The sequence below is a fragment of the Megalopta genalis genome, chromosome 5 (assembly GCF_051020955.1).
Source record: "Megalopta genalis isolate 19385.01 chromosome 5, iyMegGena1_principal, whole genome shotgun sequence".
Classification (NCBI taxonomy): domain Eukaryota; kingdom Metazoa; phylum Arthropoda; class Insecta; order Hymenoptera; family Halictidae; genus Megalopta; species Megalopta genalis.
The window spans coordinates 997,164-1,024,694 of record NC_135017.1 but is presented as its reverse complement, the minus strand read 5'-3'; the positions used below and the strand labels follow the sequence as shown (position 1 = coordinate 1,024,694).

Below are 27,531 nucleotides of genomic sequence, written 5' to 3'. Positions count from 1 at the left end.
TACCTAGAAGGCAAACCCACGAGAGTATGTTTCATCAATCATGGTAAGCAGGATCATGTAATTTAAACAATCAATTAGAACCTCACATATAGAAAAAGAATTACGCGAACCAATTGAAAAAATCCTGTTACATTATCTTGATGTATTCAATCTAGAGACCGACTTATTACCTTGCACTAACCTAACACAACATACAATAACGTTGAAAGAAAACAAAACTATTAACACCAGATCTTACCGACCTCCCGAATGCCATAAACACGAAATTAACAAGCAGGTGAAGGAAATGCTAGATAAGAAAATTATTGAAGAATCACTCTCCTTATAATTCACCTATATGGGTAGTACCAAAAAAGCAGACGCATCAGCTAAACAGAAGTGGAGAATAGTGAACTTCAGTATATAAATAGTGGACTTCAGACGACTAAACGAACTGACAGACCAAGACGCCTACCCATTACCAGAAATAGACGATATCCTCTCCCAGTTAGGAAATTCCAAATACTTTTCAGCATTAGATCTCTCCTCCGGATTCCATCAAATCCCTATGGATCCCAATTCAAAAAAATACACAGCTTTCTCAACGCTTCAGGGACACTTTCATTACAACAGAATGCCTTTCGGACTGAAAAACGCGTCAGCCACGTTCCAAAGGATGATGGATACAACATTAAGAGGACTGATCAATAACCACTGATGACATCATATCATAATTTTCGGCCAATCAATTGAACAACACAATAAAAACCTAGCTATTGTATTGCAAAGGCTTAAAGAATTAGGACTTAAAATCCAATCTGACAAATGCCAGTTCTTGATTCAAGAACTCGAGTATTTAGGACACGTGGTAACAGCAGATGGCGTAAAACCAAACTCTAAGAAAATAGAGGCAGTGACAAATTTTAGAATACCTAAAAACACTACCGACGTCAAATCATTCCTAGGACTATCAGGCTACTACAGAAAATTTATAAGAAATTTTTCCAAAATCGCAAAACCTCTTACGGAATTAACAAAAAAAGACGTAAATTTCCACTGGACAGATAAACAGCAAACTAGTTTTGATACCCTAAAGGATAAATTATGCGAATCACCGATTTTGAAATACCCAGACTTCAATAAACGATTCACATTAACAACTGACGCTAGCAATGAAGGATTAGGAGCCATTTTATCGCAAGACGGACATCCATGTTGCTATATCTCCAGAACCTTAAATCCCCCCGAGAAAAATTATTCAACGACAGAGAAATAATTATTAGCAATAGTATGGGCAGTTAAAAGATTACGACAATATTTATTAGGAAGAAAATTCCTCATTAGAACTGATCACCAAGCTCTTAAATGATTGAACAATTGTAAAGACCCCTCATCTCGATTAATTAGATTGAGACTCAGACCGGAGGAATATGAGTATGAAATCGAATATACTAAAGGAAAAGACGCACAGCTGACGCACTGTCACGAGTACATACAATTATTAAAACAGAAGACTTCAAAGGCACGGTACACATTAGTCATGAACTTAAATTCAACGAATGGGAAAAAAGTGACGAACTACCCAAAAAATTAACGATCAAACCTAACCATAGTTCATTCTTTCAATTTACAAAAGAATATTTAGGGCCCTACGATAAAACTCAATGGTTAATAAAATTGCTTAAAGTAATCCAAGATCATAATAAGATAGGACTTGTAACAGAACTGTTCAAACCTATGGAAAAGAATACAATTAGGCGTATGCTAATGTACCATAATGACCAAGTTAAAGAAATCAGTTTTGCAGACGAATCAATTCGAGAATTTACAAAAGAAGACGTAGAAAAAATTTTAAATGAAAATCACGACTCAATAGGACATCCGGGAATTCAGAAAACTTACGAAAGGACCAAAATAAAATATAAGATTCCTAAATTACTAGAGAGAATAGCCCCTTGGCTACTAAGAGCGCCTTTAGACGTCCGGCGCAGTTTGGCTTTATGACACGGAGGGCGCCTAGAGGCGCTTGACGCAGTAAGGCTTTCTGACACGGAGGGCGCCTAGCACTAAACGTACCAAGCGAGGTCAAATGACCCCTTCCAAAATTTGCTTTAAAATTGTACATTCATTGTTATTCTTTTCGTTCATTTGACTTTTTGTAAATTCTTATGTCATCGGATTGTTCAATTTCTCGCTTTTCGTTTTTTTCGTAGCTAATTCTTTGTAACGAAAAATTTTTTACCTACCTTACGTACCACGGGGGGTCATTTGACCCCATACGAAGTTTAGTATTTTTCAGCAATTTTCTAACTGAAACCTTAGTTTTAAATTCAGATACCCTTCTCAAATGACTTTCATTTATCGGATCCTGACATGCGTGTCGTAAGTAAGTAAACAGAACAGACTCTTATCAGGGATTCACAACACTCCCTCCAATGAGTTTTCTGTAGCCAAACGAAATAGAAGTGCAGTCGTGTATATTGAGAGTCGCAGAGTAAACATCAGTTTTAGTTATATCTTGACAATTTCTGTTACATTCAATTGGACTTACGTTTCACTGCAACCCCCAATATGTCCGCACGGTCAGTGAGAGAGTTGGAAAGAATTCGACAAATAAGTGAAGTGAATTCGGGTGAAGAAGATTCAATACCAGAAGATGATCAAACTGAAAGTCGAAGTGATTCTGCAGACAATGAGGAAACACAGGATGATGATGTGACTGCCGATGAAACTGGATATTTTATGAATCTCCATAGAGGACAGAGGCGCCGAAGATTTTTATCGGATTCTGAAAGTGATAGTGAACAGAATTTTGAAGACACTGTCACTGCTATTGATGGAACTGTTTGGCAGCGAATCTGAGAAGGACTGGCAATCGGAAGACCATCGCTTACTTTCAGAGAAGTATCAGGACCAACGGCATATGCCAAAAGAAATATTATGTCTGGTAAAGCCTCATCTGCATTTTCGGTGATAATAGATCACACAATTATTGAAAACATAAAGAAATATACAGAAGCAGAAGCTTTACGAGTTTTGGAGACTGCATGGGATCTGCCTATACAAAAATTATATGCATTCATTGGAGTATTATATGCACGTGGGGTGGGAGCGCCTATCAGGCAAAAAATTTACCCATTTCCCTCCTGTGGAATTCGAAATGGGGACCTCCCTTTTTTTCAAAAGCAATGACTAGAAATCTCAGAAATTTTGAGATTTCTGCGGTTCGACGACAGAAGCCAACGAATCCAACGTTTGAGTGTGGACAAATTTGCTCTCATTTCAGAGGTATGGAAGAAATTCATAGAAAATTGCCAGAGTTGTTATAAGCCAGGCGCGGATCTCAGCATTGATGAGCAACTCTTTCCGACAAAAACTAGGTGCAAATTTACCCAATACATGCCAAACAAACCCGACAAATTTGGTATAAAATTTTGGCTGGCATCTGATGTAAAAACCAAATACGTTGTCAACGGTATGCCTTATTTAGGACGTGAGGAAACCAGACCGACGTCAATACCACTCAGCGAATTTGTTGTAATGAAATTAGTTGAACCTTTCACCAACTGTAGAAGAAATATTACAACCGACAACTTTTTTACGACTGCATCTCTGGGTACAAAATTATTGACGAAAAGGACAACGTTAATGGGAACAACGCGTGCGAACAAGAGGGAATTGCCCGCACTTGCAAAAACAACAAAGGATAATTTGAAACTTCTTTCAACAATGATATACAAATCAAATGACCGTACGCTAACGATTTATAAATCAAAACCACGAAAAAAAGTAGTAATATTGAGTACCAAACATAAAACTGTAAAAATCAAGAACAATAGAAAAAAGACACCCGAAACAATCACGTACTATAATAAAACCAAATTTGGCGTCGATATAGTTGATCAAATGGCGCGAAAGTACAGCGTAAAATCGAAGTGCAATAGATGACCTGTACAGGTGTTCTTCAATATCTTGGATTTCGCTGGAATCAATTCGTGGATACTTTACCAGGAAACAACAGGATTGAAGCTATCAAGGCAGAGTTTCCTGTTACAATTGGCAGACGAACTTGTCACAGAGTATATGTATAGTATAAATATATACTATACTAATACTAATATATACTAATATATACTAATATAATATACTATACTAATATATGTATAGTATAAATATATAAATATATAATATATACTATATATGTATAGTATACATATATACTATTATACATAGTATAAATATGTTAGCTTTGAAATGGATGGACAAGAGGGAAGTCTGGATGATTACGACCTATCATTCTGCAAATATAATCGAGACAGATAAAATACATTACCTTACAAAAGACAAAATAATTAAACCACATTGTGTGTGTGCACATATATATAGTTGATTATAATGATACAATGGGGGCAGTTGACAAAGTTGACCAGATTTTATATAGTGTAAATTCAACCCCAGGAAAAGTTTAAAATGGTACAAAAAGTTTTTCTTTCATTTATTAGATTTAGCTATATATAATACATTTACATTATATAAGTATATAACTGGAAAAAACCTATCATTTCCAAAATTTCATTTACATTTAATAAAACAAATTTTACGCAAGTACCTAGCAGATAGACCAACATATAAATCAATAGGCGGAAATCCGAATAATCTGCCTTTTCGGTTAATACCAACACATTTTCCATCTCCTTACATAAAAAACGGATTAATAAGAAAAAACGCCAGACGCAAATGTGTCGTATGTAAAAAACATAACAAAAGACGTGAGACACATTACCAGTGTGAGAAATGTGATGTAGGACTCTGCATTCATCCGTGTTTCGAAATGTATCACACTTTACTTGATTATTAAATATTTTGTTATTTTTTATTTAGACAATGTTTATTAGATATTTATGCTAAGTCAGATTCAAGAAAATAAATAATATTGTTTTAATATAGTAAAATTCAGATTTTTGATTATTGAAATATGTTTTAACAAAAATGCATCCCTACCCAAAAATTCGCCGTTCGAGGCGCACATCGTAACACAATCCCTGCCGCATGGTACGATCGGTGCGTAACAAAGTGTACCGTAGTCAAAGGGATAGAGAATAGAATACGTGAATGTAGAATCTGTCAAACCGAAAAATTAACACGAACTAGAGGCAAAGAGAAACCCGTTATCACAGATACACCTGAAAAACCTAACGACAAAATTTCTATGGATTTATTAGGACCACTTCCTAAGACAAAGAAGGGAAACCAATATATCTTATCAATCCACGATGAATTAACCAAATATCTTATCCTTATTCCCTTAAAAATCCAACAAACCGAAGTCATATGGAATGCCCTCCTAAACCACTACATTTACATCTTCTCCGCACCTAAGAAAATCCTTACTGACCAAGGACAGAATTTCATAAGCAAATTGATGCAACAATATGAGGACGCATTCAAAATAGACCACATTAGAACCACTAGCTTTCATCCTCAAAGCAACGGTTCGCTTGAAAGAACACACGCGGTAGTCAAAGATATGCTACGTACTACACAAAAGGAAAAAGGAGAAGAATGGGACGAAATCCTTAACTTCTGTTGTTTAGCCTACAATATGGTGCATGAATGCATGCCTACAATATGGTGCATGAATACATGCCCATAATACATGGTGCATGAATCCACGGGATTTACACCTTTTGAACTGACATTTGGACATATTGCAAATCTCCCCTCATCCCTATCACTAGACTCGCAACGTACTTACGCAGACGAGGTACAATTCAGAAAACGCGAATGGGATTCAGCATTATGTAAAGCACGTGAAACTCTACAAAAAAGTAACCAGCGTTATAAAAGAGACCAGAAACGACGGATAGTTCGAAGTCAGACTATATTCAGAATAGGAGACATAATGATCATAATGATCTTAATACATAATGATCATAAGCAAAACAAGCTAGATACGGAATGGTTAGGACCTTACACAATCGAAAAAATTAACACACCGTAGTATGAACTATTAGTTGACGGACTAACTAAAAAGATCCATGGCAATAGATTGAAACTTTACTTTCTAGGACGATCACCCTCGTCATCATTACCTGGCAACTCACACACGGCATAGAATTTATACCTTTAAAAGAAAATTCTATATTTCATGAGAAAATAGAAAAAGCATATTTATACTCCACTGATGTGGACATATATATAGGATTAGATGTAGAAGAAATATTTACTAAAGTAAGCGATTTAACTAAATTTATACCTATCATTCACAGACACTGTAAGGATACATGTAACCTCAAAGACGAATTAGATGTTATAGACAAAAGACACAAGAAATTAGGAAACCTAAGCCTACACTTGAAAATTATGACTCATAGTCGATACCGACGCGGATTGTTAAACGCAATAGAGTCCATTTCTAAGTCACTTTTTGGAACATTAGACGAAAACAATTTAGCAATAGTGAACGCTAACTTAGACAAATTACTTGACGACAACAATAAGCTAAAGACAATAATTAATAATCAAACCGCTTTAATTAAGAAAATTATACACTCAAATAGTTTAAGACAGTTAAGCCAACTAAACATAGAAGCACAAAGCCTTGATCAACGTGTCACTAAAGACGAATTAATAACCAAACTTGTCATCAAAGCAGAAGGAGCAATATACGACCTACACTTTTCATTAGATGAACTTTTGAACACAATCACTCTAGCAAAACAAGGTATTATTAGTACACAGATCATAGACCAAGATACATTTATAAAAGCATATGGAAGCGCTATTGAAAACGAAATCCTAAATGCCACGTATTGCCAATCTCAAAGTATTTACAGTTCACAATAGAATATTCTTCAAAATCTCAATACCAGTAATCCCAGATTTGGAATGGGATGTCAACCGTCTATATCCAATTCCAAGCAAGAAAAACAAAGTATTATATTTATGATTCCGTTGATAGAACATCAAACATACTTTCTCTCTGGATTAAAATACATAAATGTCAATGATGAATATGTAAATCAATATTGTAAAAGGAAGTCAGGTATCACTATGTGTAGACAAACACAGCCAATTCATGATAGACACACCAAAAAAGACTGTATTTCGGAACTGATAAATTTTGATAAAAAAATTAAAGTATGCCAAGTAGTAGTCCTAAAAATAGAATAAATAACATTTATTCCACTAAAGAGCTCAAACCAATTCATAGCTATACCTGAGAACCCTGTTCCGTCCTGTACGGATCAACACCGAACAATCTGTCAGGTCACTCGAGGGCCTACGGGGCCTAAACTACGACCCCGAGAAAAGGTGCCTGACAGACCTATAAAATAAACCGAACTCTACGGGACAAGGTACAATATTTCGGATTTACAACGACAACCCGCTGTAACGACATTTTTATACCGTTTACTTTACCGGTTAGTACCGGTAAAGTAAAAATTAAGGAAATGGTTTTATTACTGCACTTTAGCCGAAGACCCAAGATGGTCTCCAACTGCCTTCCGTCGACTTGCCCTTTTTTCAAGGCCCTAGAGCAACGTCTTCGGAAGTGGGGGCAGGTTGGGAGTGAAGCCAATCAGGCTCCAAAAATGGGCCGCACAAAATTGACTCCACCCCGAGCAAGTCAACCTGCAAACCAAAACTTGTTGAGACAGTCAGTCTTTTCGGTAACTCTCTTTAGAGATGGTCAAGCATTCTCACACACAACTGTAAACCCTGGACCTTCTTAAAATAAACTGTGTTGCTTTGCGTTGCAACATAGTTTAAACCATTTTTACAAATCAACTTCACCGCCATTAAGTTGACGTTGGAGGCGCAGCATTTGGAGGAGCAACCTTCAATCTGTGCACCGTGCGATACATTCGTACGGCCCTAACATTTGGTCCTTCGAGCCGGATACACCCTTGGAAGAAGCGTCCAGCAACTTGTTGTGTGACAAAGAGTTTATAAAGTCTCCCCGGCTTGGAAGCTGCAAAGGGAGCAACTATCATCTTCAAGACTCATCTGTTAGCTGCAAAGGGAGACAATCGCAACGGACTTCTCCCCGGCTACAGAAAAACTGCAAGAGAATTATACATCTGTAACAAATATTTGGACGGCCTGCTGCAGAGGATTAACAGGCGAACCACCTACGACTCGTGACGACCACCTGCCCAAGGGACCAGGACTACGGAACAACGGTTCCTAACTACCCTATTTGGTGGCGAGACGACTTTTGCGGTACAACAAGCCCAGGTCATTCGGATCGTCAACGAAGGAAACAGCGAAGGCACGCGTGTCAGCAGCCTGTATTTCCTTCTGCTCATCAATAGCGGCTAAGCGTGAATCAGCTCAGGTAGGCCATAGACTCACCATCCATTCCCTTCTGTCCCTTACCTGCCTTCAATTACGTCAAAACAATGTCGGAGGAGGTAAAAAAGCTTGTAAGGCAGCGTACATCGTTCAAGGCGCAATTGACAAGATTCTCCAATTCTTTAAATTTGGAAGATTGGAATCTTGAAAAACTTGAGAAGCGCGAAGAAATATTAGAGCAGCTATTTACAAGCTTTTGCAACATTCAATTGGAAATTGAAACTCTGGAAGACAACCCAGAGCACGAAAACACACACGATGAGGTGGAAAAGGTTTACTATAGGTGTAGCGATTATATTAAGGATATGAAACATAATTTACCATCCCTTTCGGAGAGTACAGCCTCGTTAAATTCTACACCCGCGTCATCGCTAGTCAAGGTACCGACACTGTTGCCAAAAATTCAAATTAAACCATTTGATGGAAGCTACATGGAGTGGAATAGTTTCCACGACATGTTTCGCAATTTGGTGCATGAAAACGAATCTATACCCGCCGTACATAAATTCCATCTGTTGAAATCTTACTTACGCGGTGATGCGTTAACAGTGATTGAGGCATTGAACGCGACGGAGGAAAATTATGGGGTAGCATGGAGCCTCTTGCAGAAGCGTTTAATAATCCACGAAAAATTATTCATTCACACATTCGGGCTCTACATGACCTACCCGAGATCGATCGGAATTGCCCATCGGCATTACGTGGTTTGGCGGACCGCGCGAAGATGCACATCAACGCGTTAAGATCGCTTAAAGAACCGGTCGACTGGCACGAAATGCTGATATTCATAATTACCGCGAAATTAGATAGAACTACGCGCATTCATTGGGAACGGTCTATTGGGAACGACAGTCCTACCATAAACGACCTATTTAAGTTCATTTGTAATTTTGTACAGGAAATTGAGCCTGTAAGTCTCGCTAGTGTCAAATCATCCGCTACTAGAGATAAACGTTTCGTAAAAACTAAGCAAGACGCACGTAAATCCTTGCTTAGTGCTAAGGACTCCTTTAATTGTCCAATGTGCAATCAAAGACATTTTATACAATCTTGCGAACAGTTTCTACAATTAGATGCCCGAGCCAGAATGCAGGAGGTAAAACGGGCTAAACTCGGTTTAAATTGTTTCCGTCCAGATCATAGGGTCCCTCAGTGCAAGTCTAGTAGTTGTCGTCGATGCGACAAAAGACATAATACCTTGTTGCATTTCGAGGAGGCCAACGCGTGTCAGGTAGACACTGCAAGCACTCCCAAGGAGGCCGAACAAGGATCGTCAGGTGCGGTGACGTTGTTTTTTCAGGAAAACGCAGAAATTCTGTTATCCACAGCACGAATTGTGATTCTTGACAAAAACGACAGGGAACATCAATGCCGCGTACTACTTGATCCCGGTTCTCAATCGAATTTTATCACAGAAAAACTCGCAAAAACTTTAGGTTTAAATTTGCACGCGATCAATATGCCAGTTACGGGACTCGGGAATACTAGTAACAGTATTAGATATTGCGCAAAGAACACTATTAAATCTAGAATAGCCAGCTTCTCGGAAAACGTAACGTTTTTAGTATTACCGTCAATAACGGGTCGTCTACCCTCTCGGCACGTAGATCGGTCAGGTATACCCATCCCAAGCAATATAAAGTTAGCAGATCCGGAATTCAATAAACCAGCAGCTATTGAAGCTCTGCTAGGAGAATACCTCTTCTACAAGTTATTATGCGTAGGACAAATCAGGCTACCTAATGGGAGGTGCGCATTACAAAAGACGCGATTATGCTGGCTAATCTCGGAAGAAACCGATTGTCAGCACAACTCATTTAGGAGCGCTAAGTGTCATCTGGCCAACCACGATCTCAATGATCAGGTTGCAAATTTTTGGAAAATAGAGGAATGTCCAAGTGAAAAGCATTTTTCCGTCGAAGAGAAGGCATGCGAGCAACACTTTCAGGACAATACGTATCGCGATGAGCAAGGTCGGTACGTAGTCAGACTTCCTTTTAATAAGACCCTATCTCAATTAGGAACTTCAGGTAAAATGGCATTGAAACGATTTTATACTCTTGAAAATCGCTTAGAGAGTCAGCCTGAATTAAAACAACAATATAAAGAATTCATCAATGAATATCTGCAGTTAGGACACATGTCGCTCGTGAAACAAGATCGCGTAGATAAAGAATTTTATTTACCCCATCATGCTGTGCTAAAAACCACTAGCAGCACAACAAAGCTACGGGTCGTATTTGATGCGTCAGCTAAATCCTCTAGTGGAATATCCCTCAATGATACACTGCTAGTAGGACCTACAAAACAAGATGACATTTTCCAATTAATCACTAGATTTCGAACACACAATTATGTGTTAACGGCAGATATAGAGAAAATATTTAGACAAGTTCGAATTCACGCAACTGATGCCAAGTTCCAGAAGATTCTTTGGCGCAATTCTAAGGATGATACCGTCCAAACCTATCAATTAGACACCGTGACTTATGGTACGGCACCAGCACCGTTTCTCGCGGTTAGAACTCTGACACAATTAGCCGAGGACGAAGGTCAAGCTTTTCCCTTGGCAGCGGATGCTCTGAAACATGACTTTTACGTGGACGACTTGATAACTGGAGCAAATACTGTCTCACAAGCAGCTCAGCTTAGAGACGAGTTAATAGTATTGCTTAGATTAGGCGATGTTAATTGTTGGAATAGCCAATTAAATCATACCTTGAATAAACAAGTGAGTGAGCATGCGCAGGATGAATGAGCAGAGTGGCGCAGTGGAAGCGTGCGAGGGCACTTCTAATGGGACAGTTAATTAGTTATAGTGCTAAATGTAGAGTATTAATGTTAATAATAAAGAACAATTTACTTTAATCATCCCCAGTATTTTAACATTAATCTTAGACAATGGGCCTCCAATGAGGACACCCTACTTCAAGCCTGCAACGAACAAAGTAGGGACGAGACTGTGCACTTTAACGCATCGGAAACAAAAAAGACTTTAGGTGTCTGTTGGAATGCGAGACTTGACATAATTTCGTATACTGTCAATATTGATGCAACGTCGCAGCCTATTACGAAGAGAACCATGCTATCACAAATCGCGAAATTGTTCGATCCATTAGGGTTATTAGGACCGGTAATTAGTTTAGCCAAATTTCTAATGCAGGAACTTTGGAAAATTAAGCTAGATTGGGACGAATCGGTGCCACAAAGCATATACACTGCTTGGACAAATTACTTACAGCAGTTACCCCCAGTCTTAACAATATTCATATTCCTCGAAAGGTTTTAGTTACACAACCAACCTGCATACAACTTCATGGGTTTGCAGATGCTAGCGAACGCAGCTATGGAGCTTGTATATATTTTAGGTCCACAGATAGCAATGGTAGCATAATTTCTAGACTGATCTGCGCTAAGTCACGAGTAGCACCGTTGAACACAGTTTCACTACCTAGGTTAGAATTATGTGCTGCCGTACTATTGGTCAAATTATATCGAGCAACGGTCTCAAATATAAAGGTCAAATTGAACAAGGTTAGATTTTGGGCAAATGCCCGACAAATTTATTCACAATTTAGCCTGGCTTTATGGCACCGAGTGGTTGATTCGGGACGAAGATACTTGGCCCAATATGCCATTACCTACAATAGAGATTCCGGAACAACGGAGTAATGTTTCCTTGTTTAGTAAATTAGTACTAGAAAGGGAAGACATATTCTTTAGAATTTCATCTTTTTCCAAATTACAGAGAGTTGTGGCTTATTGCTTGAGGTTTAAAGAGTTAGCTGTAAACAAGGGTAATTTTAAGGGTAGTCTCTCCGTAAAAGAATTAGGCATAGCGCTCGAGAGGATTATAAAACGAACGCAAGCTCAGACTTTTCATTCGGAATTCGAACAGTTGAAAGTAAAAGGGGTCCTCGATAAACGTAACAAATTAATTAGTTTAAACCCTTTCCTAGACGATAAGGGTATAATTCGTGTAGGTGGTCGGTTGAGAAACGCCGACATCAAGTATGCGCAAAGGTATCCCATAATACTACCCAAATCGCATCCAGTCACCGCACTGATAATTCAGTTCGAACACCAACAAACCTTGCATTCTGGCATACAAGGGACACTAAATGCAGTCAGACAGCGGTATATACTATGACACGCCACATAATTCACAAATGTGTACGATGTTTCAAGGCTAAACCGACAGGTCCGCCTGACTACCTGATGGGCAACCTTCCCCGCGATCGGCTCGTAGCGACTTGACCGTTTGAGAACACCGGCGTAGACTATTGCGGTCCATTGTTTGTGAAAGAGAAACGTTTTCGCAACCAAAAACGCCTCAAGGTGTATGTAGCAGTGTTTATTTGTTTCGTGACAAAGGCTGTACATTTAGAATTAGTTAGTGATTTGACCACAGAAGCCTTCCTCACGGCATTAAATAGATTTTTTTCAAGACGAGGCAGATCTAAAAACATCTACTCCAACAATGCTACAAATTTTATTGGTGCAAAAAACGAGATCGCAGAGCTATTGACGTTAGTCAGATCAAGGGATCACAATGATCAAGTTGCGCGACATCTAGCTAACGAAGGAATAGCATGGCACTGTTCACCACCCAGATCACCCCATTTTGGTGGTTTATGGGAAGCTTCTGTGAAGAGTTTCAAGCACCATCTAATAAGAACCGTTGGAGACACTTTGTTGACGTATGAACAACTAAACACGTACGTAGTTCAAATTGAAGGCATCCTCAATTCTCGTCCCCTAACAAACCCTATAAGAATAGATACAATCTGCGGCACAAAGCATGAAGCCATGTCACTTAGCGCACCTACATTGCTTAAATCAAACATTAGTTGCGACATAATTTATAATAACAATTACATGCGAATAGGAGAAACACAAATTAACGTATCTTATGAAATGACACGAAGTACTGTAGCGGCACACGGTCGGCGACCGTAATAACCATAAAACTGTCCGCTTGCAGATGTCAAGGGTTCGACTGAGAGAAAACGTCCTTGACGTTTGCAAGACCCGGAAATTCTTCTGTCTCTTTGTTTTTTATCACTGCCACATGCACTGCAGGCCTAGTCGCGGAGAAAGTCGCCGGCCGCGTACCGCTACCCGGCCGAACGGCCAGCGCGCCCCTACAGCGAGGGTACGACGATGGCTGCCTCCCCCGCCAAACTAAGCGGGGGAAAAGAAGACAGCGAGTCTCCCAAAAAGGCGTGGCCTTTTTGGGGGACATAATATAAATAACAGCGGCAAGAAACTGAACTTCTTCCCGTCTAAGCATTACGCCGAGCCTCTACACGTTTAACTATTCCGCCGCGCTCCATCGAGTATCCATCAGCACCGCGCGTCATTTTATATACATCTCCGAATAAAATCTAGTGCAATTTCACTCTGTGTCCTTCCGTTGTACCCCGAACACATCACGTTACAATTGGTGACCCCGACGTGATCGCAACGAGGGACAAGTCAGGGACAGTGAATCATCCGTTCTAAGTTAACGAAACTCCAAAAAAACCATGTTTGGAAACAACGACAACGTGACGGGAACCCCCGAAATCAACAAAGTGGGTATACGTATACCGCCCTTTTGGCACAACAACCCGACGTTGTGGTTCGCCCAAGTTGAAGGACAATTCGCCTTAAACGGCATAACAGCCGACACGACCAAATTCTATTATATCACGTCGAATCTGGACTACAGATGCATGGAGGAGGTGCAAGACATAATAGGAAACCCTCCGGAAACCGACAAATACAAGAAAATAAAAGACGAGCTAATTCGGCGGCTGTCGACATCAGAGGAGCAGAGGATCCACCAACTCATAGAGCGAGAAGAGATCGGAGACCGGACACCATCCCAATTCCTACGTCACATCAGGAATTTGGCCGGCAGTACCGTGACTGATAAGTTCCTGCGGACGCTATTTTTAAATAGACTGCCAGCATCGATGCGTCCCATTCTCGCAACGCAAATGGACTCGCCGCTGGACAAGATGGCGGAACTGGCAGATAAAGTAAAAGAGCTCAACCCGTCGGGACAATGCTCGGCTGTGGCATCATCCGATACCAAATTCGACATCCTACGCGAGCAAATGACCCGCCTAACACAACAAGTAGCAGAGCTGACGAAACGCACCGCCGATGCCACGGAAAGCCGACGAAGCCGGGACCGCAGACCAGCACGAAATGGATGGCGAAGACGGAGCAGAACGCGAAGCCCATCCCAGCCAGGCGTCTGCTGGTATCACCGAAAATTCGGAGACCGCGCCACACGATGCACACCACCCTGCACACACGTCAGCCAGCAGGGAAACGAGACCGATCGGCCCTAGACGAGGCAAGGAGCGCCGATCCCAAAACAAGCCGCCTCTTCATGATGGATAAGGACACGAAGGTACAGTACCTCATCGATACCGGCGCCGATATTTGTGTATACCCGCGATCCCTAATAAAAGGACGACCGACGAAAAGTAATTACACCCTGTACGCAGCAAACGAGTCAACCATCTCGACGTATGGTGACATCGTCCTGCACCTAAACTTCGGGTTGCGTCGCGTCCTAACATGGAAATTCGTAATCGCGGACATCTCGAAACCCATAATCGGTGCTGACTTCTTAAAGAACTTCGGCTTGCTTGTAGATATTAAGAATAAGCGACTCATAGACAATAATACAAACGTTACAGCACGCGGAACATTAGGGACCGCCGATATAGAATCAATTAAAACGGTTGTCGGCGATTCACCCTACATCAAACTCCTAACCGCCTTCGTGGAAATAACTCGCCCACCACAGACAAATAAAACAGCAAAACATAGCATTACACACCACATACAGACTACGGACGGACCACCGATTTTCGCGAAACCGAGGAGACTCGCCCCCGATAGGTTAAAAAGCGCCAGACAGGAATTCCAACACCTTTTATCAGAAGGAGTGATTCGGCCATCCAAAAGTCCATGGGCCTCACCCCTTCACTTAGTCCAGAAAAAGCACAATGGATGGCGACCCTGCGGCGACTATCGCGCACTAAATACGCGCACAATCCCGGACCGTTACCCGTTGCCTCATATCGAAGATTTTTCCCAAGCTTTGCACGGAAAAACAATTTTTTCAAAATTAGACCTGGTTAAAGCATACCACCAAATTCCAATTGAACCCGCAGACGTAGAGAAAACTGCAATTACAACTCCATTCGGTCTTTTTGAATACGTTAGGATGCCGTTCGGACTACGGAACTCTGCCCAGACATTTCAGAGATTTATCAACGAAGTTTTACGCGATTTAGATTTCTGCTATGCATACCTAGACGACATATTAATAGCATCCAGGGACGAAACCGAACACTTAGATCATATTAAACAAATTTTTACACGCCTACAAGAATACGGAGTTGTAATTAATCCGGCTAAATGCACATTCGGCAAAGATACGATAGATTTTTTGGGATACACGGTAAATTGCAAAGGGACGACACCGAACCCAGACAAAGTAGAGGCAATCCGTAGTTTCCCCAAACCCACAAACGTACGCGAGTTGAGACGATTCTTAGGAATGGTCAACTTCTACCGCCGATTCATTCAAGGTGCAGCAAGATTGCAAGCCCCGTTGACCGACCTGTTGAAAGGTGCACCTACACGTGGAAACCCGCAGGTAAACTGGACACAAGACGCCGATATTGCCTTTGCACAGGTAAAGGAGGCACTAGCGCAAGCTACCCTCTTGGCGCATCCAGTACCTGGCGCGCAGTTGTCACTTAGTGTAGATGCATCCGACTACGCAATGGGTGCGGTTTTACAACAACGGGTCAGCAACACCTGGCAGCCTATAGCATTTTACACCAAAACCCTCTCCTCGGCACAACGAAAATACAGCGCGTACGACAGAGAACTGTTAGCAATGTACACCGCCGTGCGACGATTCCGTTACCAAATCGAAGGACAGGCAATTATAGTATTCACAGACCACAAACCTCTGGTTTACGCTTTTAAACAGCGGCCAGAGCAATGTACACCTAGACAATTCAGGCACCTAGATTTCATAGGACAATTTACGACGGACATACGACACATCAGCGGGACAGACAATATAGTCGCGGACGCTCTATCCCGGGTAGAGGAATTGCACAGACCAGCATGCGTAGACATTAGACAAATAGCCGAAGCTCAAGAGTCAGATGAAGAGCTCCAACGTCTCTTACTGGCTGAGACGGCGCTTAATTTAAAAAAACTACGCTTTCCAACGGCTACCGGAGGAGATGTAGAGGTATATTGCGACATCGCCACACCTACCGTCCGACCATACGTGCCCAAAAATTATCGCCGACAAATTTTCAAAACTTTGCACGGTCTATCACACCCCGGAACAAGACCATCAAAAAAACTAATCGCGGACCGTTTCGTGTGGCCAGCAATGAACAGAGACTGCACCCAATGGACCAAAGAGTGCACCCAATGCCAACGAAACAAAATCACGCGCCATACAATATCACCAACAGGCAAGTTCGAACCACCAAACTCCAGATTCGAACATGTCCATATCGATATAGTAGGGCCACTACCGATTTCACAAGGATTTCGCTACTGTCTTACCTGCGTCGATCGCTTCACCCGTTGGCCAGAGGCGATCCCAATGGAAGACATCACCGCAGAGACAGTAGCGAGAACCTTGGTAACCGGATGGATAGCGCGTTTTGGGATACCCGCAAAAATCACCACTGACCAAGGCAGACAATTCGAGTCCCAGCTCTTCAAAGAGTTAACTCGAAGGACCGGTGCCAAGCACATCAGAACGACGGCGTACAACCCAGCAGCTAACGGCATGGTCGAAAGACTCCACCGGCAATTAAAAGCCGCCATAAGGTGCTACGATACCGACGACTGGACAGAAGCCTTACCCCTTATATTATTAGGGATAAGGACCGCAGTGAAGGAAGACATACGAACAACCCCAGCAGAGATGGTCTACGGCAGCAACCTCCGACTTCCAGGAGAATTTTTCACGTCAAACCCAGAGACCGACATCTCAGAATTCGTAAACCAACTACGACACAAAATTCAAAAATTAAAACCGCGTCCAGCAACAAACCACGGTCACAAAAGTATATTCGTCCACAAAGATCTAGGCACAACCGAGTACGTCTTCCTCCGACACGATGCAGTAAAATTACCATTGCAATCTCCATACGACGGACCGTACAAAGTTTCGACTGAGAGAAAACGTCCTTGACGTTTGCAAGACCCGGAAATTCTTCTGTCTCTTTGTTTTTTATCACTGCCACATGCACTGCAGGCCTAGTCGCGGAGAAAGTCGCCGGCCGCGTACCGCTACCCGGCCGAACGGCCAGCGCGCCCCTACAGCGAGGGTACGACGATGGCTGCCTCCCCCGCCAAACTAAGCGGGGGAAAAGAAGACAGCGAGTCTCCCAAAAAGGCGTGGCCTTTTTGGGGGACATAATATAAATAACAGCGGCAAGAAACTGAACTTCTTCCCGTCTAAGCATTACGCCGAGCCTCTACACGTTTAACTATTCCGCCGCGCTCCATCGAGTATCCATCAGCACCGCGCGTCATTTTATATACATCTCCGAATAAAATCTAGTGCAATTTCACTCTGTGTCCTTCCGTTGTACCCCGAACACATCGCGTTACAGTACGATATCTTACTCACACAGTTAAAAGAAACACCCAAAATTATGAACAAAATCAATGGTTACCAAAGTACAATAGATCAACTTACGGATCAAACAAATTCTTTACAATTTTCTCACAGAATCTCTACTGTAAAATCATTGGGATTAACCACTCTACAAATATTAGGATATACGGCATTGATTGCAGTAACGATATGGATTATGGACAAACTAGGACTAACCGGTTGCGTTAAAAATTGCCTACCATCAAAATTATGTTTCCACTTACTATGCTGTAAAATTAAAAATAACACAACAGACAATAGGATTAACAACAACCCACTACCCACTGCCCCAGCAACGATCAATATTTGTGCAGAACCACTACCCATGCCCACCAATGACGAGGGAGAAGAAACCATCATCTTCGAGCCAAGACACGTTAAATTTCACAAATCAATCCTCAAACGGAAATAACCAAATTTAGAGGACCAAATTTATTCAAAGAAGAGGGGAGTGTAACAGGGCCAATTCCCGTAACAAAATCCAGGAGCTCTCATTACCGTTTATAAACTATACATCCGTTATGATAAAATAATATACACATATATATATAAGTTATTGTATTTCGCCCGGAAGACAATCTTGACTTTAACCTCGAAACCCGCAGGATCTTTTACCAGTGCTATTGTAATTTGTGTATTATAATCTGTGTAAAGGAAATAAAAAGAGTAGTAAATTGGGCTACGGCTCAACTATCTTTTTTTTATTATTTCTAACCGCAGTTTTACGTGACATGGGCACCGTCATAGCCGCTCAAAAAGCCAAGCGCGTTACTACATTTTGCCCTCTTTGCGACAATCAGCCGGCTTTGTGTATACAATGTTTTGAAGAAATTCATAAAAAGAAATAGTTCTCTTATGTATATAAATATGTAAATAAATTTGTTAATTACAATAATCACCTTTTTATTATATTGACACCGGTGTGTACCACCGGTGGCTCATCCCGCCCGATGGGACATTTCTGTATGTATCACCGGTGGCTCATCCTATCCCATGGGACAGACAAGAATGTACCACCGGTGGTACACCCCGTCGCGAACGTGTTAAGAGTGTTTGACAGTTCCTCAATTGTCTGGCACCGATATGTTTCCACTTTCCCCCTTAACATGTCACTGTCTAAAGTCGTTAGTCTTCCTGACCGATACACGAATCTCGGAAAGATCAAAATTATCGAATTTAAACTTAGAAAACCACCTTTGGCATTTACGAACGTCTAATGCACTTGGATAAACATCGCAAATGTATTAGGTAGCAACTGTTGTGTTACTACTCTTATGAAACTTAAAAAGCATACAATGCCGAATATGTACCTCTTCATAAATGAATTGCAAAAAAATTCAAGATTTAATTATTTACGAGAAAACAAGTTACTCTAACCTTAAAATGTCTTTGGCACGACTTCGAAATACACAATGAGCTGATAAATGACAAACAAATATTGACATGCGCAGAAACGACATTATATTCCGGTCTCCCTAATATAAACGGGAGTCACCGGCTGAATATACGGACGCGAATCACGGAGACCCTCAGTCGCTTTAGAGAGGGACATGGAGGAGTTAGCGGGTACACTCGGGAAGCTGATTGTAATTACACGTGAAGCGGCTGATTGGCAGAACGAAGGAGCCCCGCATAACCCCGATCCCTCTCCCGCGAGAGTACAAATTATAGGCAATATAACACGCGCCCATTATTTTTGGTAACCGCGGAACCTAAGCATATGCCACCGAACAATTCGAAACATATAGACTATTTCAATTTATTTTTTACTTATGAATTTCTGGATACATTGAAAATTGAAACAAATGGCTACGCAAGACTGTTTTCGAGAATGCCAGTGTACCAAATGGAATTCAAAGACGGAATCAGTAGAGAGAAGTTGAAAAACCAGTAATCGTAGATGATTACAATAAATTTATGGAAAGTATCAATGTCTCAGATATGATGACGAGACGCTTGTTTGGACGAGAGAAGAACTTTGAAATTTTGGAAAGAAGTTGTACTTTCCATTTTTTCACGAATGGTTTTGAATGCATAAATCTTATACCGAATGAATAAAGAAGGAAAAGTTATGACTCGACTGGAATTCAAAAGCAATATCATTCGACCAATCTAATTCATTTGAAACCTCTTCGGTGCAGACACCTTCAGTTTCTATATCTATGGAACAATCCAATTCATTTGAAACCTCTTTGGTTCAGGGACCTTCAGCCTCTACATCCATGGTCCAATCCAATTTATTTAAAACCTCTTCGGATTAGGCACTACCTTCAGTCTCTATATCCATATACCGATTCATTTCTAACCCCTTCGGTTGAAACAACTTCAGTTTCTATAACCATCGTCGAATCACATTCGTCATTGATCCAAAGTACTTGTAGTGCGTCCGTAAATACCTATTTAGATGGCCCATCTTTCACCGTAAATGTTAACAGTCCCATTAGATCGGATATTCAATATATTGAAACGCCATTTTCCAGAGTAGTTTCTATGCACGCTCAAAAAAAAGTATTTCAATAGTACCATCTGAAGCTAGGAAACAGGTGTTTGTTTTTAGAAGTCTGTCCAGAACATTTGTTAAATAACCGTTTTTATCAGAAAATAATTTAGACCTTAATAATTTATTCAAACAGTAGTTTAATTGACGCGAACGAACTTTGAGATTAATTTGAATATCTTTCAATTACGAATAACACAACCATTCATGATAAATTAGGAGATTTTACATTATCTGAAGAGAGACTCAAAGAGACTTAAACAACGAACGGGCATTTGCAACAATCTTGTAGCGGCAACGCTTGGATTGGATCATGTACAGAGCATCTCTCAATTTATAGTACTTCCGTATGTAGTATCAAGTACTTCCGTAATGAACAGTTTTGAAAAAGATATACTTCCCTTTCATTTTGGAGTCACTGCTTTTACCCGCGAACATCTCGTAGAGAATACAACATCTTATATTGCAAAACAATTAAACAAAATCGGCAATCATTTAGCATTGATTTTTGATGGGACATATATTCGTCACAAAAAAGTACAAACAACGAATATCAACGAAAGTCTTATTCCGGCCAAAAAAGGTACCGTTATGCAAACCCTTCACAATTTGCACAACCAATAGGTACATCATAGACATGGTCGATACATTTTACGCAAATCAAAATGATGCAAAGATCACGCGGATCATTCTTCAAGATCCAAATAGCCTGAAAACCCTCATGTAGAAGGGAGACTTTTCTATTGTAGATCAAGGATTTCGAGATGTTGTATATCATATAAAAGAACTGGGTTTTTAAGTTCTCATACCCACTTTAAAAGAAAATCGTTCTCAATAAATCGTACTCTTTATACGAAAGAGTCGAATGATTCCTGGATGGTCAATAAAATTCGCTGGGTCGTAGAGGCAGTTCATGGGATATTAGGTCAAAAGTACCAGTTTCTTCGTAAACAATTAGATAATAAATTGCTCCCAAAAATAAAATAATTTTTCCGAATTGCTATTTCAAACCTATTTTTTTAAACAATAGAGGTTTGAGAAACGGCTCAACTCTGATGTTATACTTTCTGTGCAGATAATAAGGAGGACACGCCTGAAGTCAGGGAAGCATGGAACTCGAGAATTGAGACAGCTATCGAAGCAAGCAAAGAAGATATGGAAAAACAAAAACAAGGACAAGATCAAGAGAAAAGCAAAGATTTACCTTCAATCACAGAGGTAATAACGATAAATATTAAAGTAATCTAGAAATGAAAAAACAAGTGAATCACGCGAGGCAAGTACGCAGTTCGAACTGAGGTATAGAAATACAGCGATAGTGAAAAGAAAATCAACAGAATACTATACATTCAGATCGAACTGAAAGGGAAGATGACCTCGAACAGAAAGAAACTAAATCACCTAAACATTTTTCAATTTTTTAGGTCGTCTCAAAAAGAAATAGAATCCATTAGAATGGGAAATCTTAGGACTGCAGAAATTATCCCAAGTAAAGACGCTAGTGGATTCACATCGTTACTATACCTCTTGTCCGATTGACATCGTAAAGTTAGAGAATATTACACGTGAGCATTGAATATCAATATTGCGATATCTATAATTCATTTCACCGATAATTGTCTGCGGATCTCTACGTCTATTGCATAAGTGTTTTCGACTACCGATTGTCCTCGACAAAATACATTGGACTGTTTCAAATATCAATGATCTATAAAGAAGCACCCTTTGCAGTGAGAACGGCATTGGAAAGCCTCCGCCCTATCTCCATTATTTTATTTTTAACTTCGTGACGTCTGATGTCGAATCTCTGACTAGTGCAACCAGGGTACAGGAAGGAAAACAAAAAGGGCACGAAAAGACCTTAGAGAAATTAGTAACCTCTATCAAAACCATCGAAGAAGAACGAAACGAACAAGCAAAAGAATTAAAAAAGTTAGGTATGCAGCTAGGTATGCTCGCTACCACAGATCACGACGACAAAATCCAGAAATCACGGATGACGAAAGCGAATTGCATACGGCTATGCACGTACCACCTGATCCTCAACCAATCACATCGAAAACCACTAGACACATAGACGCCTCTTTATCACCCAAAGACGCACTCCTTACATTGAAACTCTCTCGGGAAGGACGACATAGAAGAAGAAGAATTCATCCGAACAGTGAAATTTGCACAAACTAGAGTTAACGACCCAGATTCACTTTTGAAAATGATTCTAAATAGAGAATCATAGAGAATCAGCGGTCACGCTAAACGAAGTATTCGTTTCTGCCACATATCCACTTACGAAGAATTGTACAACGCCCTTCGAACTCGAGTATCTGTACCAAATGTTCGAGACTAGCAGCGAAGGCTGCTATTATGTGTCACGAGTCAACCAACTGGATAAGCGTGTTGCCTGTCGCACTATTGGGCCTACGCACGTGCCTCAAGGAAGATCTGAAGTTTTCTGCGGCTGAATTAGTGTATGGTACCATCCTCAGAGTTCCTGCTAAGTTCTTCAGCCACGAGGAGCCTGACAGCAATCCGCACATATTCCTGGAGGTATTTCGCCTCCTCATATGAAAGCTGCGACTGACGCCTACCGCACACCACATTCGCAGGAGGGTCTTCCACCATAAAAATCTTTATACCTGCACCCATGTGTTCGTTCGACGGGATGATGCGAAGCATCCCCTGCAGTAGCCATACTCAGGTCCACTCAGGCCCACTTGTAAAGCGTATTTCAGACCGTGTTTTCACAAAACGCCGCGTAAAGTGACTGGGCGCCCAGTCCTCTTTCAGAACCAAAACAGACTTTAATACTTCAACACCAAAAAAGACTTTAATACTTCCTCACTCAAAATTGAGATTTGCGACAAAGTAGTAATTAAGTTTACATTGCGTTCAATGTAGTCTTAAATTATTGTGTAGATTTCCTTACTTTTTTTCTTAGGGGGGAGTGTTGTGGTTTATACGTAATCAGTGGCAGACACGTAGTTCCACAAGCGGTCACTCGCAGTCGCTAAACTCTGTTTCGTCAATGTGTGCAAAACACCTGACCTATATCGTTGTCTTGTTATTTGAACTTCAACCTTTAATTTAGTAAGAAAATTGTATCGATTAGTTATTTAATTTCATTTTGATCCCAATTGAAAAAAGGAAGTACAAAAAATGTATTTCGGACATATTTTGTTGTATTATTTTCTAAAAGACAGGAATAGCAGGATAGTATAGCAAGCATGTAAGAAGTTATGTGCCGTATATGGAAATGAAGCCTTGAAAGAAAGTCATTGTCAAAATTGATTTGCCAAATTTCGTTCTGGTGATTTTTCACTCAAAGTTAAAGTAAATGAGAGCCATATCAAGGCCATTATCGATTCAGATCATCACAGCACAACACGTGAGATTGCAGAGAAACTCAATGTATCGCATTATCATACATTCAAAAAGAATGAAAGCAGATTGACTACGTTAAGAAGCTTCCTCGGAAGCTTAACGAAATTTATTTAACGCAGCGCATTAGCAATTGCGATTCACTTCTGAAACGCAACGAAATTGAACCATTTCTGAAACATCTGATTACTGGCGACGGAAAGTGGGTAGTTTATAACAACGTTAATCGAGTAATATCGCGGTTGAAGCAGGATGAACCAGCCTAGACAACATCAAAAGCTGAGATTCACCAGAAATAGATTATTCTGTCAGTTTGGTGGGATTATAAAGGAACTCGGCACTTTGATCTTTTACCAAGACGATGTCCCCTTACACGATTTAAAAAACATATAATGGCTCAAATAGCTCAAATAGCAAATCGACAAAAAGTCTTTCAATTAATCTAGATGACTCTACTCCATATAAAAAGACATTATAGTGGTCTTTGGTAATGCTCTCCATACATATTACTTTTAAAAATTTTCGATGTCCATTGGAAATGCCTTCCTCATATCATAATGAAATGTTTCGTCATCAACTAAGTATCCTGAGATGGCTGGTTGAAGTAGTTCCCCTCATCTCTAAAATCCTACATCCGCTTTGTTCAACCAAGTATGCCACCTAGAATTGTGTCCCCAAATTATTTACAGACCACATGGTCATTGTACAAAAGTTGTACAATATTCAGAAGAACATACTATGTAAGAATTGGCTTCTTACCGTTGTGCTTTTTTTTATCGTGACATGAAGATCAACATGAATTCTTTTTAACTGTAATAAGCCAAATTTAATGTTGTAATTATATAGAGAGAGATTTGAATACTCATTGTGAGTAAGAAGTATTGAGGTCTACAAGTAGAAAAAGGAAACTAATAACAATTGTGATATTCATTAAATGGTTCTTAATGTAGGTAATTCTAAACTGCTGTCTGGTAAAATGAGCACAATAAATATCTCAATAATATATATATATATATTATTAACTTTTTTTAAATTTCGTTTCAACTATTTTTGTTCCATACGTCAAATAGTACACAAGTAATTTAGTTGAAAGATTTAGCAGAACCATCCCCTACATTACTAACTATTATATAAAGTGAGTGATTTAACTCTTTGATCTCAACTTTTCTTGTAAACTACATATCGTATTAAAGAGTGTTCCGAACAAAGGTTGTCTAGTATATAAAGAGGAATACACACATAACAGATTAATTTTTTACTGTTTTCTTTTTTTATCAAAATATGAGGGCAACCTTAAGTTATTTAACTATGATGTGCTACATTTAATCAGAAAGATTCTTTATAACAAACAACTCTTTGTTCGAAATATTTTTTACACAACATACAGTTGTTTACAAAAAAAATTAAGGTGAAAGAGTTACATGACTCACTTTGCATATCATTTGTATTAACAACCGTATTAACATATAACGTTTTCTTAAATGTACGATAAATTCTCTATCATTAACGCTCACATTGTACACAATGATAGACAATTTGGGAAGAGGAGATACGATTATTCGAACCTCACGGCTCGTTGTTATAGTTACCGATTGTCAACAACTATAAAAACAAGCCGCAAGGCTCGAATAATCGTATATTCTCTTTCCAAATTGTCCATTTTTGTGCACAATCTGAGCGTCAATTGGGGAGACTTTATTGTATATTTCAATTGTTCCTGGAAATAATCGAAGATCTCAAATACTTTAAGATAATTTAAAATGTAATTTTTAGCATACATTTTTATTCTTACAATAAAACAGAATTTCTCTGTTTTCGATTTATTTATAGTTTTAGCTAAATAAAAGTAAGAGTCATCCTAATTATATAAGATTCAGCATAATCGTATAAGATGTTTGTTTTTATCCATCAAATTTTCCATTCAACATGTGAAATTTCCTATCTGACTGTACACGATATAAAATAATTAAATAACTTATAATAAATTACATGTCTTCCTAGGCAACGGAAGTCGGACATGTAGTACACGATAGTGTACGATAAATGACAAGATATCCTTAATACCGTATGCACATTTGGAAAATTCATAGTAGCAAGTCAATATAAAATATACGTACACAAAGACTAAGATAATAAATATAGTAAAACGTACAATCGCAAAAATTCATGCAAGTAAAGAAATATTAAAAATATTCGCAAGCCAAATAAGCGCCATTTTCTGTCACCATTTTCTCCGTATAAAAACAATGTCTCACCTGTTTTGTATACTATTATATTTCGCTGGAGTGACTAATATACAGTATGCTCTCATTACATAAGGAATAGAGCACAACGTTCGAAATGAAGAAAACTTGCAGAAACAATGCTCAAAGCTCATAAAATATTTGTCCTGGGATGCCTTCTTTTCAACTCATTGTTCAAGTAACAGAGTTTAAATATTTTATTAACCGTTATTAATAGACTGCGGATCATCATGCGAATTCCCAATTCCGATAATGCGTGTTATGAAAATCTGAAGAATGGAAGCAGTTCTTGCATAAAGTAGCAAAATTCTTTAAGGCCAGCAGAAAGTGGTACTAGAATTAATTTCAGTTGATAAACTTGTATACACTATAAATGCATAAAGACTCTTTAACACGTTCCGTGCCACGTGTACCATCGATGGTACACGCTTGCATGTTTACTTAGTGAACTGAACAAATTGTTTACAAGAAATTTAGAACCGAAGAATCAATTTCCACCGCAAGAATGGGCGTTGATAAGTTTTTGTTACGTTGTTATGTGTACGAGAATTAATAATTGCACGTAATACATCAAGTTTTAGTAAAATATCAAAGTGTGAAGATTCGAGTAAAAAAAGCTCGGCACGGAACGTGTTAAATAACGAAACTAATTGAAATATTTATCAACTCGGATTTTAATAGCTCTCCCTTGTAAGCCGGAATAATATACTGACACCACAAATTTTTGGCTCACGTAGAAGTTCTGTTGTTTTGGAAAATACAGGTCGATTGCAATAGTAAATGAAGAACGTGAAAGAATAGTAAAGTAATATAATTTCATTGCGTGAATCATTTCGCAAATTCGAATTTGCATAGTGAATGTTGAGACATCGAAACATGACATTTTTATGAATGTGCACGTTTTCTTTGAATTATAAACGCTACATCAAAGATCTCCGCAGACTGTTAATAATTAGTATAATTTGAAATCTGATGAGACAAGTATATATTTACGAACTTTAACAGTTTATTCCTGTTTTGCTAATTCACACTCGAACTTGTGTGCAACGAAACATCAATAAGAAATACACCGAAACAAAAAACCATATTATACCCGTTTCTGTCATTCGAACGCGATAAAACTGAATTTCTCTTTCCAGGTCAATAACAGTTTGCCCCAAAATTTTCAAAACACCATTCAGACCAGAAATCTATGCTTTCACGGAACCACTTCATTCGACAAGATTGGATAGGTCTACACGTAAACAAAAATGGGTCTAAAATGATTCTGTACACAGATCTATTCACACTATCACAATAAATAAAACAAAACGAATGTCTAATCTATTATACTAGTGTTTTCATTATACTAATACGATACTAATGTT

General features: G+C 39.5%; 2 protein-coding genes across 5 annotated transcripts in view; one reads left to right on the top strand and one right to left on the bottom strand.

Moving 5' to 3' along the window:
* Positions 1-27,531, bottom strand: part of LOC117223086 (Cysteine string protein) — a 186,234-nt gene that overhangs the window by 70,419 nt on the left and 88,284 nt on the right. The window lies entirely within an intron of this gene.
* Positions 13,866-15,334, top strand: LOC143259432 (uncharacterized). Its single transcript, XM_076521650.1, has one exon. It carries the CDS (start codon positions 13,866-13,868, stop codon positions 14,679-14,681), a length of 816 nt encoding a protein of 271 aa, XP_076377765.1. The 3' UTR covers positions 14,682-15,334.